Source organism: Lissotriton helveticus, chromosome 3_2 (genome assembly GCF_964261635.1).
Source record: "Lissotriton helveticus chromosome 3_2, aLisHel1.1, whole genome shotgun sequence".
Taxonomy (NCBI): domain Eukaryota; kingdom Metazoa; phylum Chordata; class Amphibia; order Caudata; family Salamandridae; genus Lissotriton; species Lissotriton helveticus.
Genome location: NC_136062.1, coordinates 72,741,252 through 72,757,774, shown reverse-complemented (window position 1 = coordinate 72,757,774; position 16,523 = coordinate 72,741,252). Strand labels below are relative to the sequence as shown.

At 47.0% G+C, this 16,523-nt stretch overlaps 1 protein-coding gene across 2 annotated transcripts in view; it reads right to left on the bottom strand.

The window, feature by feature from the left end:
• Positions 1-16,523, bottom strand: part of DMXL2 (Dmx like 2) — a 1,907,871-nt gene that overhangs the window by 851,520 nt on the left and 1,039,828 nt on the right. For both annotated transcript variants that reach the window (XM_078684818.1, XM_078684819.1), the window contains exon 28: positions 3,357-3,605. In XM_078684818.1, coding sequence (XP_078540944.1) covers positions 3,357-3,605 — 249 coding nt within the window. The remainder of the gene's footprint in view (positions 1-3,356; positions 3,606-16,523) is intronic.

Here is a 16,523-nt window from a genome sequence, read left to right as displayed (position 1 = left end):
ATCTATAGCCAGCACAGGGGGACCCTGCCGAAAATTTACTCTTTTACCTTCATACCTAGTATTCTGTTTTGCTGTATGTATATAAAATCACAAAAAAAGAATTTTAAAAATTAAAAAAAAAAGATGTGCCTTATATTATATGTAGTTACCTGAAGCTGAAAGACAGAAAAAATCAACAAATAATTTTTTACCCACGACTTTGACCTCACCCCCATGCTCACTCACCCCACCCTCATTGCACGCAGCATCACAGTTCCCATACTTTTCTTAATGCACTTAGACTACTGCATGCTAATAATACTGCTCAAAATCGTCGAACAAAGGTGGTACTACGTGAAATAAACTTCAAACGCAGGAAAAACTTTTTGGAATGAAACTCATGGGGAGTAAGATTCAGAACCAGGTTTGTTTTCAAACTAGAATACTAACTGGAATCAGTCTCACAGACAATAACACTGCTAAGAATCAGCAGCACACACAAAATCATTAACAGAAGCCCACCCCCACACAAAAAGATGCACTAATACATCACTAGTGAAATTAGTCTTCCATACAATAGTACAGTAATCATCTTCATATGTAAGACGGTCAACAAGTCTTGTGGGTAACCCCAAAGATCTTTATTTAATAGTTCTTCGTTGTTTTTAACTCATTTCATAGAAGCCTTTGCACCAACATGTGAGCTGTTACACAGAGAGCAGGTGCAGTGCTCACACCAATCACAAGCTGCCCACCGTGTTCCTGACCCTTGTGGGTCATGTTTTTTGCAAGCTGCTCTTGCACCAGACGTGCCCAGCACTCGCAGGGTTGAAGGATGTGAATATTTGCCTTCTGCGCACTGTCCCTGTGCACATCAACACTGTGCTAATGTAGACAGCAGTTTCCGACTGGAAGGTAGCCTGTGACCTATTGGGGTCCTCTCCTTCCCATGTCTTCTTGTGCGCCCCCCTGGAGATGAAGCCGATTACAGATGTGCCGCCTTGCTGGCAGTTTCAAATTGACCCTCCAACCAGGGTTGCTTTATTTAAACAAACATGGACTCTGTGAAGGAAGGGGTGCAACTCTCATAATACGGGCCCCAGACTTGAGGGAGCGGGGCAGAGACTATGCGGCAGTCAGGAAGCTAACAAATAAGAGATTAGAGAATTTTCTCACACTCTGCATCTGTGAACATCAGCACTGGCTAGTTTTTTGTGCCTTGGGCCCCAGCGACCATGTGAAAATGCAGCTGAAATAGCAATGCGTATCTTCAGGCATTTCCTTTTAATTGTTAGCTTTGCCTGTGTCTCGGTTTACTGTAAAGATGGCTAGACTAGAGAGCAGGTGGTCTGTGTTTAAAAGGCAAGAAACGGTAGCATCCTGTGATTAAAACTAGCTGCCAGACAGACACTGTGATTGTGGGGCATCCTGAAGGGACATCACCCTGTGATTATCAGCCCTTTCACACACAGAACTGTTGTATCCCGAAAGAGACAGCAGCGAAGCCCAGACACCTGTAGCTAACCAGAAGTAAGCAGCAAGAAACAACAATGTGCTTAACACACAAACACCGACCTTAGTTAAAGAACAGAAGGGAAAAACATACAATGTCTGTAGGGGTGCTACCAAAAAATTAATGTCGAAAAAATGTGAGGGGTCAAAGCAGACCAGTATCTTCTGCCAGTGAACTCCTCGGGTGTTCTTTAATTCTATGAAAGGGTCATGATCATTATAGGCTCCATTTGCCTTAGCATTCACACTGATTCTAAGAGGAACTCCATCTAAGCCTTGTGAGTATCAGTAATGTAATGACAGACAGACGTGGGGGTGGGGGCAGGCAGGCAGGATGATAGTTTAGATAGATAGACAAATGGAAGTTTACATTCGGAAACTAAAACTGTGTTGTCTGCATCGAACCCGTGCGCTCCTTTATCCAGGAAGAGATAGCACACTCTCGACGTACTTACAATGTGTTGACAGCCGAGCTGCCAGTGATCTGCGAAGTTCACTGTCTGGGATAATGTCACCCTGGACCGTACACGGCCAAGAAGACTGCCCCTTGACATCTTTCTGAAAAACACAATTGTGTCTGGGAACCGTGGAGTGACGGAAACCCATAGCGCTTTGTTACCAATTATGGAAACAAGGCGCACTGAGGCAAGAAGACCTGCTTTCAATAGAGTGGGCCTCCTGGGTCATCACCTACGATGCTTTTGGACCACAACCTTCTCCTATAACTATCTGGCATTAGTACTGTGCGCAGTGAAGGCTGGGAGACCGCCACCTTTGGGAATGCACGTCTGAATGCGCTAAAATGTGTCAGATCGGTCACTATCCGTTCTGGTTTCATGTTCACTACAATGTTATGTTTTAGCCAGCAGTTCAGTGCTAGGTATATTTCCTGAACTTAATATGATGTCAGAAGTAGTATCTTAACTAGAAAATAAGTTAAATTATTTTAAAACAGTACCGCGAAAGTGATGGCTGTAAGGGTGCCCGCGAGCGATGCACTTAATGACCCATGATGGAGTAAAAGCCAGATGACGGCTGCGCGCGTGCACATGCGCACACACGCAAGCTTGAGGCCAGCAAAAGCTTGTGGGTAACACTTTTGAAACACACTTACTAAATGTCTCGCAGAGCCATGCATGCATGCGCTAGCACAGTGAGACCTAAAAATGACTCTCTTTAAAGGATTTCCCTTTCCCTACAACGCTGACCTGACATGACGTCATGCCGTAACTTCTCCAATAGTGAGCAGTGTGATCACGCACACATCAATGTGCCTGCTGTCACTGCAGTCCGGAGAAAAACGGACCACCCGAGATAGAGGCTCGTTTCGAGGCCCCCTTTAAAAAACTGCCAGTGCTCAGCATCGGTGAGACCCGGCCCACTTAAAGCTCTGTGTATGTGTAAATTAAAGAGATTAAATATGTGTTTGCGTAAACTAAAGAACTAAATATATATTCACAGCATTTACCATAATGCATCTGGATAACTGTGAACATGTATGGAATAGTTTGGAATTGTATTGTTTAAAGATGTTTAATCTGCAATGTTTTTGATCCAATAAATCATAGGAATTCATCTGTTTCTGGAGCTGTTCTTCAATAACTTTATTATAACTGTCATTCTCTTCAGCTCTACTGAGAGGAGAGAGTGTGTGTCTGTGTGTGTCTGTGTGTGTGTGTGTGCGCGCGCGTGTGTGTGCGTGTGTGTGCGCGCGCGCGCGCTCCCCTCCCCCCCCCCCCCGGGAAACTTACCCGTTTCCAAAACACAATACCCATAACATATTTGAAGTTGTAGAGCCAAACCAGGTGTGACAGTCTTTTTGTGATTGAACGATGCAAATATGCTATGTTTATATAATTGATTACCTGGAACATTTTCTGCTACTCTTCTGGGCTTCACAACAACCTTTACTCCGCCCCCAAAAACAGCAGCCCACATTCGACTGTTAAGTGGATGAGCTGCTATACGGAACAATTCATTGCTATTATCAGTCGAAAGTGCATGTATTAGCAAGCTAAGATAGACTGCCACAACTGCTTCACAAAGCATTATGTTTAACTTTGGTTGATCTTCATCTTGTGCAGAAGTTAGTAGGTTTATAAGTGAGCTCACACCTGCAAAAACAGAAAAAATAGAAGCAATCATTTATAATATCTTGTAAAGATTAATAAAGCTAAACTATGAATACATGTGCACTTGTACATACCTTTGCAAAATGTGTATATCGCATGTTTCTTTAGTTATTGAATAAATAACTTTCACACCTAGTTTTTCATTCGGTTTCAAACATTTGATTAGATTATGAAATACAGATTCTACCTAGAGATTTCCACTGATATCTGGCTAGCAATGTTTGACCTTGTTCGAGGAAAAGCATAACATGTCAAATATATCCATTAAGTGTTCTCCTATCAGCTAATTAAAATATGTTTGTTGACCTTCCGCGTTTATACATTAAAGCCTTCCCACCTTTTCTACCATCAGCCATAGGTCGGCATTTTGCTTTCTCCCTTGACCCATCCATGTCTTTGCCTGCCAGAAGAGGGAAAGTGACCTACACTTGTTTGGGTAACTCTCTTGTACATGTTATATGGGGTATAAATGTAGGCCGAATGCTATAGAAATCATCATTTCTATTGACTGACTGTACTACATATTTGGGTATGGTACCATTACTTCAGCATTGTTACATAGGGATTGTAAGAAATTGCAGTATTAGTTGAGGAGGGTGAGAACCCAACTCAAATAGTAATCACAATTGTTGTCTGTATAAGCCACACAAGTGACTAAAGAAACATGTTCTTACACTTCTGGTAGCTTGGCACTAATCAGTCAGGCTTAACTTAGATGGCAATGTGTAAAGTATTTATGCAGTACTCAAACAGAGTGAAAACACAACACAAGGACATTCAGGAACAACAGAATATTTTTTTAGTAAATAAAATGACACCAAAACAATAAAAATCCTATAAGCATAACAGGGGATATTAATTTTTAAACTTGAATTAAAAATAGTACCAAAAAGCACAAAGCACCAACAACAGTTATCTAGTCGTGCCTCACCAAGTCAAAGTCAAAAGTTAAGCCTGCGCACAATGAGTGTAGGTCAGAAACAGAGACCACGTTCTTTCAGGTGGAAAGTTAACCTTCTGACTTAGAAACTTTTGTGGAGAAACAATGGTCGTCAGTGGGGCAAGATAGATTCGAAGCAGGCCTCAAAGACAGCGAGATGCTGAAAAGCACGGTCCAGGTGTAGTCTTTGTCAAAGACGGAAAAAATCACAGCAGAAGATGTCTGAAGTCCTTGCCCAGGAAGTCCTTGAAGTCGATAGATTGCTGCTTGGCGTCAGTGCTGAGGAAGCCCTTTAGGATTCAGAATCAAAAACGTTTCTGGAAGTTGGATCTCCTTCAGCTGGGCAAAATAGCGATTTGAGGCCGACCGGCACTTTACCGGTGGGCCAGGTGACAGTTGGGCACTGGCGGGAAAGCCTTTTGGTTTTACGTAGGTGGAAGGCGACTGTCTCAAAGTGCCATTTCCAAAATAATAATATAAAATCTAACTTGACCATTAGTTGGATTTTAAATGAATATTAAAATGAGTTCTTGAATCATTTTTGCAGCTACTACTCCCAAATTGAATTTATCACTTATTAAATGTATAGAGTTAAAAAGTGTTAATCTATGACCAACCAGACATGCAGTAAGAGCTACTACTAGATGTAAGTGGTGGGGTGGAGGAGGGGAAGAGGGGGAATTGCAATAAAAAATTTGCCTTTTGCAGCCATCCGCTGCCTCTCCTCCGCCCTCGTAACCTTGTTCTGGCAGGCAGCAGCAGGAATCACTAGGGCAGACAGGCTCCCCTGAGCCAATTACAACGCTGAAATGGGATTGGTCTGGACGCCGACTGCAACAGGAAGCCTGTGCATGTTCCTGACCAGGCTATGTAATGCAAAAAGACATTCACCCCAGTACAGAGATCTGGGCCTAAATCCATCATTTTTTTGCTCACCATGCCATTCCACTTTGGACCCACCGTATGCAAATCAGTCTTAACCCTGCACCCAATGGGAACAGTCCAGCCCGAACTGCCAGGCCAGGTCCTCCCTGGACTGGAAACAAGCATCCTAGGACCGGTTTTGGTCTTTCAGCCCTCATCAGCTAGGACAGCTTGACTCCAGGGGCATGGAGAGCACAGGACCCACGCCTGGGCATACCCGTCACACTCGGGGTGACAAATGCAAAAAGAACAATTGATGGACAGATTGCAGAACAATGTTATACATTCACCCCTGTTCAGAGATCTGGGCCTAAAGCCATCATTTTTTTGCTCACCATGCCATTCCAGTTTGGACGCAGCCATATGCAAATCAGTCTTGACCCTGCGCCTAATTGGAACAGCCCAGCCCGAACTGCCTGCCAGGCCAGGTCCTCCCTGGACTGCAAACAAGCATCCTATGACAGGTTTCGGGCATTCAGCATTCATCAGCCAGGATAGCTTGGCTCCAGTGGCATGGAGAGCACGGGACCCACGCCTGGGCAATGCAGCCTGGTAGGAACATGTAAAGTGCGCATTAACTGTTTGGTCGGTCCAAGAGAGCCGGACAAACAATTCATGCGCAGCTAGGGAGTGCACACCACTCCTCCCCTGCTCTGGCCAGCCCCACCCCACCAATGACTACAATAGGAAAAGTAAAATGAAAATAACAATAAGTTATTATAATTTTACTTTACCTTTTGAGCAGTATGGCGAGGCTCCAGGACCAGCCACTGCAGACTTAACAAAGTGAAGTGGAGGTTTTTCGGTGCCAGGACAGGTGAAACATGGAATATACATGTCCTACAGTATAACTGCCATGCACCCTGCCCTGTGGGCATTTAGGGTCCACCGTAGGGGTGACATATGTATTAAAAAAAGGTTTAGGCCTGTGAAATGGTTTGTTTGCCAGGTAAAAAGGACAGTTTTAATACTGCACATCCAGGCTGCGATGGCAGGCATGGAGACATGTTTTACAGTGCCACATTAGTATGTGGCATATATAGTGCAGCAGGCCACTAGTAGCATTAATTAACGGACCCTGTGTACAATTTATTCCATATACTAGGGAATTATAATTATATTGTGTTAATTAGGAGTATGCCAATTTTACCATGTTTAAAGAGGAGAGCACATGCACTTTGCCATTGGTTAGCAAGGAGTAAAGGCACAGTGCTGTGGCCAACAAAAACTGTGTTAACCAGGGAAGACAAAAAATCTAGGGTGACCCAATAGAAAGGGCAAATTTCCATTGGGGTGCCATTACACTAAGGTCATTACATCGAGGGGCTTGCATGATAAGTTAACCTTCCATTACAAAAGTCTTTTAAATCGAGTAGGTAATTAAGTTAATGTTTAATTAGCAAGACTTGAATATCTCTTTTTTTACTGAAAAAAATAACGCCTAAAGGGACATTATAGTTAGGTGAAAATGTCATACTGTTTTAAACTAAAAAAGAAAAAAAAACTTACATTCACCAGTTATAGTGATCTCCAGTAACTGTTACTTGTGCCCTAAAGTAACTAGAACTCGTGCTCTAAAGTAACTCGCATCCCTACAATACACAGTGTTGTCACAATGATGTAATTTCAGATGTTAGTCATTTTATCAATGTCAAAGAACGTATCACAAGTGTTGTAATATGGGCGATAATCAGTGTACTGCGAGGGCATGTGTTCTAGCCCCAAAAAAAAATGTTTTGTGCTCCAGGTAGGGCCACACACCAGCCCTAGGGAGGCAGGGTATTCGTACCCTACCCCATACTATCTGTTTCTCAAGTATTTTTCAGGAAAAGGGACGGAGTCCCCAAGTCCTAAGATGGCAGCTGCCACATCGTTGTTGATGTGGTGGCAGCCAATCAGATCGCATCTTGAGATCTGTTGGCTCCACGGATCCTTTGCAGCATACAATATCTATACATTTTGAGCCTTAATTTCTCGTGCACTAAGGTAACTATAACTCGCGCAAATGTTGCAGTGATTTTATCAATGATGAGATACAAGATGCTATGAGTGAAGTAATAAGTGAGGTAATGCACAAGTTACTTACTTGTGTAACAATATATCTGTAAGAGACATCAGTCAGTGATAGATTCCTTACCTTAGAATTAGCCCCAGGCGTCAGACTGGATCCGTAAAGTTTTCGTCAGCAGTACCCCTGCGCGTCGGTAGGCGTCATCGTGCGGCTCCGCGTGCATCGTTGGGGCTGGGATGACGTCGCTGGAGCTACTTAGACGCGCCCAAGCACGCTGACGTCAGTTCTGTACACAACTTTTAGCGCCAGGAACGCAGAGCCATGCAAGATACTGACCACTGGTGCATTGAAACTATTGTCATAAAAGGAAGACCTTAACCCTAGAAATCGGTTCACAGAATGGGGAGGATGGGCAGTGCGGTAAGGAATCTATCACTAACTAATGTCTCTTACAGATATATAGTTACACCAGTCAGAAACTTGTGCATCTGAAAGAGACACGTTAGTAATAGATTCCTTACCTTAGAATAGATACCCCAGCAATACCAACCCCGGTGGTGGGTCTGAGAACCAAGATCACACCAGAAAGTCACGGAAAACAGAACAGCCAAAGAAGCTGTATCACCGGACTCGACTATCAAGGCAATAATGCTTGGTAAAAGTGTGCAGCGAGGCCCACTTGGCTGCCTGCTAGATGTCTTGCAGGGGGACACCACGTCCCAATGCAGTAGTAGCTGCTGTCTCCCTGGTAGAATGGGCGCGCAACCCCATTGGAGGTTCCTTTTTATCCAGAGAATAACAGGCCTTGATACACAAGACGACACAGCGGGATATAGTCCTCTTGTGTACAGCCCAGCATGTCTTGGCGCCTACCTAGCCAACAAAGAGCTGGTCATCCACCCGGAACTGTTGTGTGCGATCCAGGTAAAATGAGAGTGCACGTTTTGGGTTTAGACGGTGGAGCCTCTCTTCCTCTCTGGAAGTGTGCGGAAAGAAAGTGGGCAAGGTGATAGTCTTCCCGATGTAGAAGGCAGTGACAACCTTTGGCAAGAAGGAAGGACGAGTGCGAAGCACAACCTTGTCCGGATGAACCGACAGAAAAGGAGGCTTACAGGAAAGAGCCTGGAGCTCACTCACGCGCCTAGCGTAGGTGATTGCAACCAGGAAAGCAATTTTCAAAGTTAATAAACGAAGAGGACAGTTGTGAAGCGGCTCAAAGGGAGCGCACATCAAATCACATCAAATTCAAGTCACACTGTGGCATTACAAACGGAATAGGAGGGAAAAGGTGAGTAACGCCCTTGAGAAATCTATTTACAACAGGGGACTTGAAAAGAGAGGGCTGATCAAGGAGCCTGAGAAAGGCCGAAATTGCATAAAGATAGCTCTTAATAGTGCCCAGAACAGAGCCCTGCTGGACTAGAGAAAGAAGGAACAAAAGGACTTCTGAAAGAGGGGCAGAAAGGGGATCCACAGCCTTTGCTGTGCACCATGCCACACATTTTGTCATATAGTTATGCTTTGCCTATATGCTGTGTTAAGTTAGCATGAGCTTATTAAGAGTTTAAACGCCATTTTTTCTTTATACTGCTTCTACACACGACACATAACTGTTATTGTAGCTTTGAGCCTAGTAGAGTGTTTTGATTCACACACAAATAATATTATTACTCTGATATCAGCTTTGCTTAGTGAACCGTGTCTGTACAGTGAGTGCTGAAGCCTTCAAGGATATCTCAACACAGTTGTTGTGAGGTCTGATCTCCGCACCTTCCTAGACATAACATACATGCAGCTGCGGCCAAATTCAGGCGCTAGGTGCGTTTTATATTGCTTTGCACAGAGCATACACACACACTTGATGGTGCTTCGCATGCAGAGAGCTGGTGGAAGATGATGTGATCCCTTACCACTAAGATCTGAGGTATGGGCCCGCCCTGTTAACACCCAAAGAGACCTTCTTAGATATAATATAATATGAGGGTGAGAATTAGGTGTTGTTTAAACCTATTCATTTTAGCATTTTAATATGCTTTCACCTTTTGTTTTCTATGGACTAGTAACTCTGCTGATTACTTTGTTTCTTATAATAGGTTTGCTTATATTAGCTAAGATAATGCGTTTGAGAACACTGCATTAGTAAATAAACATTTCAAATGTGCACGTGTCCTCTTTTACTCCTTTTTCTGGATTGAACTGATTGTATAACGAAAGAGTGTTCATGTGTTCCACGTTACCTGAGGTATTCTAAGTCCATGTTCTGGCTTGTCTAAGCATTGGGAGTTTGTAATGACCGATGAGACACTGTAGCTAGTCTGGTAGGGGATTTTGGGTACTAAGGTGAGTTTTGGCACACCCTAACTCACTGAGGTTCCAAGTCTCTATGCACAGTTCTGTAGGAGAACGGAATCCCTGCGACAATTTGTTCCACCTGCAGGCATATACCGATTTTGTGGAGGGACGCCTGGCTGCCAGAATGATATCACAGACGTCAGGCGGCAAGTCAAAAGGAATCAACTGTTGCCACTCAATCTCCAAGCATGTAGTTGGAGGCTGGACAGGTTCTGGTGGAGGACTGTCCCCTGTTGCTGCAACAGATGATCCTCCCGTAGAGGCAGTCGGATCGGGGGATCCATGCTCATACTGAGTAGCTCGGGATTCCAAACCCCTTTAGACCAATCCGGAGCTACAAGAATGACTTGGGCCCGGTTGCACCTGATCTTCTTCAGCACCCTGGGTAGAAGTGGTATAGGCAGAAACGCGTACAATAGACTGCAGGTACACTCGTGACGAAAAGTGTCGCAGAGCGAGTTCCGCTTTGTAAACTCCAACGCGCAGAAGTGTTCTCTTCGGTGGCGAATAGATCTAACCAAGGCTCTCTCTACTGTTGAAAGAGACCTTGCACCACCTCCGAGTGAAGACGCCATTCGTGATCCATCATGCACCTGCGGCTGAATTTGTGCGCCCTAACGTTCAAAGAATCTGCCAGGTGTTGAACCGTCAAGGAAATGTCTTGACGTTCCAGCCCTGTCCAGAGGCGCAGGGCAGAGCCTCTTGACACAGAGTCCACAACCCCAACCCCTCCTGTTTGTTGCAATACTACTTGGCGGTGGTGATGTCTGTTAACACTTGCACCACCCTCATCAAGCAAATACTGAGGGTAGAGGCTATAGCAATCCGCACAAGAAAATATATATCTGAGCAGTAAGTGGCAGTGCACTGAACCAACGAGCACTTCCCTCTATACTTCTTAACAAGGAAACAAATCCTATATAAACATCAAAACAATTGGTTCAGCACTCAACAAAATATAATCAAGAAAAGATTTGCAATAGTAAACACATAAAGAAGGTTCCCAGATTTCAAGAATTTTCTTTTTTTATTCCAGATGATTCTTTATTCAATGTTCATTAAAATTCAAAGGACCATAGCCGGCGCATTTCGTCTCGATAAGAGACTTCTTCAGTGCTCATAAGAATCACAATTTATTTTCACAATCAATAGGTATTTCAGCAATCCAGAGTTCATAGGAAGAATCTCATGTAATGTTTGTTTCCATGGATACGGCGTGGTAGCCGGCCACGTGTATGCACATCGGTTTCAAAATCAGGAAACATGAGAATCTTCCTTTGAACTCTGGATTGCTGAACGTTGATGGAAAACCCCAGCAAATGCAGGACATCGGCAGTAGTCTGGAGGTGGGAGACGACTGCCTGGAGCGAGCCCGCCTTCAGCAGCGAGTCGTCGTGATAAGGGAATACTGAAATCGTTGATCTGCGCAGGTGAGCTGCGACCACCGCCATCACTTTCATGAACACCCGTGGGGCACTGGTAAGGCCAAAAGGGAGCACAGTGTACTGAAAGTGCTCGTGGCCTACCGTAAACCGCAGCTAACGCCGTTGGGCCGGCCGGACCGGGACATGACAAAACACATCCTGGAGGTCTAACGCTACCATCCAGTCTTGCGGGTCGAGGGCAGACAAGACCTGAGCAAGTGTGAGCATCTTGAACTTCTCCTTACAGAGGAAGAGATTGACGTTCTGAAGGTCTAAGAAGGGACGCAAGCCTTTGTCCTTCTTTGGAACCAAGAGGTAGTGGGAATAACAACCATGACCTACTTCTGGCATTGGAGCGAGCCAAATTGCTCCAGTTTCTTGCATTCCCTATATGGAGGTGCAGAATGGAACACGCTCGGGGACACAGAGGCTTGGACAACCAAGCTCTCAGGGGTAGGGTGTTGGGAGGGGAAAACGGGTCACCGGGGCCGGCGATGGTGTCGGGTCACATTCTTATCCACAGGAGCCCGTGTTGGTCCTGGACCAGGTGCCCAAAAGAACGTCCAGGCGTGCATCATTAAAGGGCAGCAGCTCCTACGTAGAAGAAGACGCTGGACGAATCAACTCTGTCAGGTTAGTCCTGACGGCCATGGTAGGGAGCTCGAGGTGGAGAGCCTCGGCCGCCCTACGGAACACCAGAGAGTAGGAACCATCCTCCTCCGTAGCCAGGGTAGAAGGAGACAGAGAGCCAGGTTCAGGAGTATAATCCTGGTCACATGCATCCCCCAGATCCTCATCCCAGTCCAGGTCTAACTCGCATTGTGCCGAGAGAGAGTCCTCAGACCCCTCCCAGTTCCCCAGCCTGCCGAACAGGTAGAACATAAGGAGGTCAGTGAACAAAGGGAAAGAAATTCCCAAACGGCAGCAGTCAACACCCTTCCGGCACCGGCTCCACGTCGGGGAAGAGACCAGGGATGGCGTCGGCTGGTATCGCGTCCAACGCCGTAGGCGGCGCCGTCGGTGGAGGAGGTCGTACCGGGCCAACCGACATGGTCGGGGATCCAAGCATGGATCTATGTGGGTCTCTCGGCGTCGAGACCAAAGTCGTTGACGACGTCAGGCTGGAGCCGGCGACATCGAAGAACGAGGACCCCCAGTCAGGCCCGCGGGGCCCTAAGGTGCACCGGCGGGGCCAGATGGTCCGAAGACACGTGCCGTGGCTGACAGGAACAGCAAAACACACAAGATGATGGACGGAATGTTACACAATGACAAAACATTCACCCCCAGTCACAGATCTGGGTTTAATCCATGTTAGCTCCTTAGATGCTGCCCTCGCGCGCTGACGTCAGTTCTGTACATGACTTTCCGCGGCAGAAACGCAGAGCCATGCAAGACACTGACCACTGGTGCACAAAACTAGGGCCCTGAAGCACAAGTTACTACTTGTGTAATGATATATCTGTAAGAGACATTAGTTAGTATTAGATTCCTTACCTTAGAATATCCCCAGGCGTCAGACTGGATCCGGAAATGTTTGCGTAGCAGTACCCTTGCGCGTCGGTAGGCGTCGTCTGCGGCTCCGCGTCCGTCGTCGGCGTCGTGTGCGCCGTGATGATGTCATCGGAGTACTTAGACGCCGCCTCCGCGTGCTGACGTCAGTTCTTAGACACAGCTTTTCCGCGCCAGAAACGCAGAGCCATGTTAAAAACCAACACTGGGAGGAGCTACGCTAGCAACCAGGATGGCCGCATAAGCTCCCGGCTCCGCAGACCTCCGCCAGATGCTCATAAATCCTGACGATTATCCTGATTTCTCACCGGACTCCCGTGCAGCTGAGGTGTTCCTGACTCTAAAGGTGCAATCCCGGAATTTCTAGCTGCTTTAATGACGAAGATGCGCCGTGTCCCATTCTCGGCCTAACCCAGAGTTGAAGCCGGGGCCTCGATTTCTCACCCAGCCGTGTTGGAGTTGAATAACATCGGCCGCGGGACGTGGGTAGCGTCCGGTCTCCCGAATTGGAGTGTTTCTTGTCCGTTTTGGATGGTGGACTGGTGGCAGTTTTATCTCGCAGCTGTGGCGGCGTGACGCATCAGTTGCTGTGGTCGGGGATCCGCTGCCCAGAGGCCCCGTTGGGCTCCCGGGGTCGATGGGCTTGGTTCCACGCTGGCGGCGACGGTGTTGAGATCGCGCTTTTGAGAGTGCCCACAGTTGTCACCGAATTTGCCTGTGCCTGGTGCCCCGGAGTAGTCGACCTCCGGGGTTCAGAGTCCTGCTCGGTCGCTTCGTGAGGGGCGATGGAGCGAGTGGAATGTATACCGTCGCTGCATACGGTAATGGCCGCCATTGGGGAGCTCCATTCACAGGCCACCGCCATCATCCAGAGGATGGTGGTAACGGTTGATATCATCTGCCGGAGACCGGACTCCGACCCTTTGTTGGTTCTGGAACAAGCTGTTTTACCCGCGGAGCAAGAAGTGTCTGAGACAGAGGGCCCCGCGCTGAAGCCAGACTTGGTATTTTTTGTCGGCCCCCGAACGACTGCTAGCAAGCCCGGGACTATCGAATGTACATCCTGCCCTATGCCGATGCCGCCCCAGATGGACATGGATGATCTTATATGTCGGTGCAAATTCTCCAGTGACTGTAGGATTGTTCCCTCTCCCTTTTTCTCCTGGTTGGTTCAAATACGCTCTAGAAACTTATCTTTGGTGGTCAGCAAACATCGTTTGACTCTTAGACTTTGTGTACTTTTATCCTGGCTTCAATCCTTCCGTACTGACGTTGAACTTTCCCAACATTTTGATACTCTCATTGGAATGGCGGATCGAGCGGACAGGGCTTGCATGAAGAATCGCAGCGGCCAGGGTTGACTTTGACTGGATGGGTTTGAACTATGACTTCAATTGATACGGGATTTGTAACCTATAATGGCGCGGGAGTTGGGTGGTTCTTACAAGCTCCCCCCCAGTTGATTTTCATCGTTGCATTGTATTATTCTGGATATGTGTAGGGGTGGTTTGCTACTGGTGGGGGGTAAGGGAGACCGGGGGTCTGCTTGATATTTCCTCCTCCACTTTCTCTCTTTTTCCTTCTTTTAGGTCTAGTTCCGGGGCGACAGGCACACTGCCAGTGGGGTTGGGCCGTAGCCATTGCAGGGGTGCATGGTGGGGGGATTGGGGAGGGGTTTGTTATTTTGCCTTAGTTTAGTTCTATGGCCTTTTTTTTTTCTTCCTTTTTTTTCTTTTACGAGAGATGGGTCGTTTATCCTGTATCGACTTTCTTATGTATCGGGGTGTCTAATTTGGTCTTCATTATCCTGAAATATGGGTGGGTGAGCCCTGCTGGCTCCTACTTGTGGAGAAGTGTGGCTCAGGGGTTAGAGGCAGCAGACCCGGAAGCTGAGATCGGTCCTGGACCAGGGTTCAATTCCCCGCCTCGGCGGGTCTTGGGCTAAAAATTCCACGGACTCGATAATTCTCGCCCCGGTGCCTACTCGACTCACGGGTTCACACTCTGCGACTCTGGGCAATAGCTTGCTTAATCTCCACTACGGCCCCTCGCGGCGGGATGCCTGGCTTTCACCTTGTGGATACCCTGCCGGGGTTATCTCACAGGGGAATACCAGGACGGGTTCCCTAAGCAAGCGCCGTGAGACCCCTTTGCGGGGGTGATACGTGCGCTATATAAGTAACCACGTTTACGTTTACTTCGCTGTATGGTTGATCGTACTTTTCCCTAAATGTACCTAACTAGGTTGACTTGCGTACTCCTGTGACTTGTATTTCCCGTATTGATTTAGTCGCTCACCTATCGCTATATTGTATTTTATGTATGACACCCGATATATGTAAATTTCTCTTGTTTTCTTCAATAAAACCCTTAAAAAACAAACCAAAAAACAAACAAAAAAAAACAACACTGGTGCCATTGAAACTAGGGCCCTGAAAGGGGATAACCCTAACCCTAGATATTGGTTCGCAGAACGGGGAGGATGGGTGGGTCGGTAAGGAATCTAATACTAACTAATGTCTCTTACAGATATATCGTTACACAAGTAGTAACTTGTGCATCTGAAAGAGACACGTTAGTATTAGATTCCTTACCTTAGAATAGATACCCCAGCAATACCAACCCCGGTGGTGGGTCTGCGAACCAATAATCACACCAGAAAGTCCTGGAGGACGGAACGGCCAAGGAAGCCATCCCTCCGGACTTGGCTGTCCAGGCAGTAGTGTCTTGCAAACGTTTGCAGCGATGCCCACGTAGCTGCCTGACAGATGTCTTGTAAGGGCACACCCCTGCCCAGGGCAGTGGTAGTTGCCGTGGCTCGGGTAGAATGAGCCCGCAATCCAACAGGGGGCTCCTTCCTAGCCAAGGAGTAGCATGCCTAGATACACAAGATGATCCACCGGGAGATGGTCCTCTTGTGCACCGGTTTCCCCTTCTTAGCGCCCACGTAACCAACAAAGAGTTGGTCATCCACCCGGAACTGGCGTGTGCGATCCAAGTAAAATGAGAGCGCAGGTTTTGGGTCCAGACGGTGGAGCCGCTCTTCCTCTTTAGAGGCATGCGGTGGCGGAAAGAAGGTAGGCAAGGTGATAGACTGCCCGATGTGGAAGGCCGTGACAACCTTGGGCAGGAAAGAAGGCTTAGTACGCAGCACCACTTTGTCCGGATGGACAGAAAGGAAAGGTGGAGTACAAGAAAGGGCCTGGAGCTCACTCACTCTCCTGGCAGAGGTGATGGCAACCAGGAAAGCAGTCTTCAAAGTCAGAAGACGAAGAGGACAGTTGTGAAGTGGCTCAAAGGGAGAGCACATCAGCAACGTAAGAACCAGGTTCAAGTCCAAATGAGGCATCACCTACGGAACAGGAGGAAACGTGTGTGTGATGCCCTTAAGAAATCTATTTACAATAGGGGACTTGAACAAAGAAGGTTGATCAGGCAGCCTTAGAAAGGCTGAAAGGGCAGAAAGGTAGCCCTTGATAGTGCCCAGAGCAGAGCCCTGCTGGGCAAGAGAAAGAAGGAAGAGTAGAACCTCAGAAAGAGGGGCAGCAAGAGGATCCACAGCCTTTGCTCTGCACCATGCCACAAATCTGTTCCACCTGCAGGCGTATACCGACTTAGTGGAGGGACGCCTGGCTGCCAGAATGACGTTACAGACATCAGGAGCTAGTCAAATGGCCTCAACTGTCGCCGCTCAATCTCCAAGCATGGAGGTGGAGACTGGACAGGTTTGGGTGGAG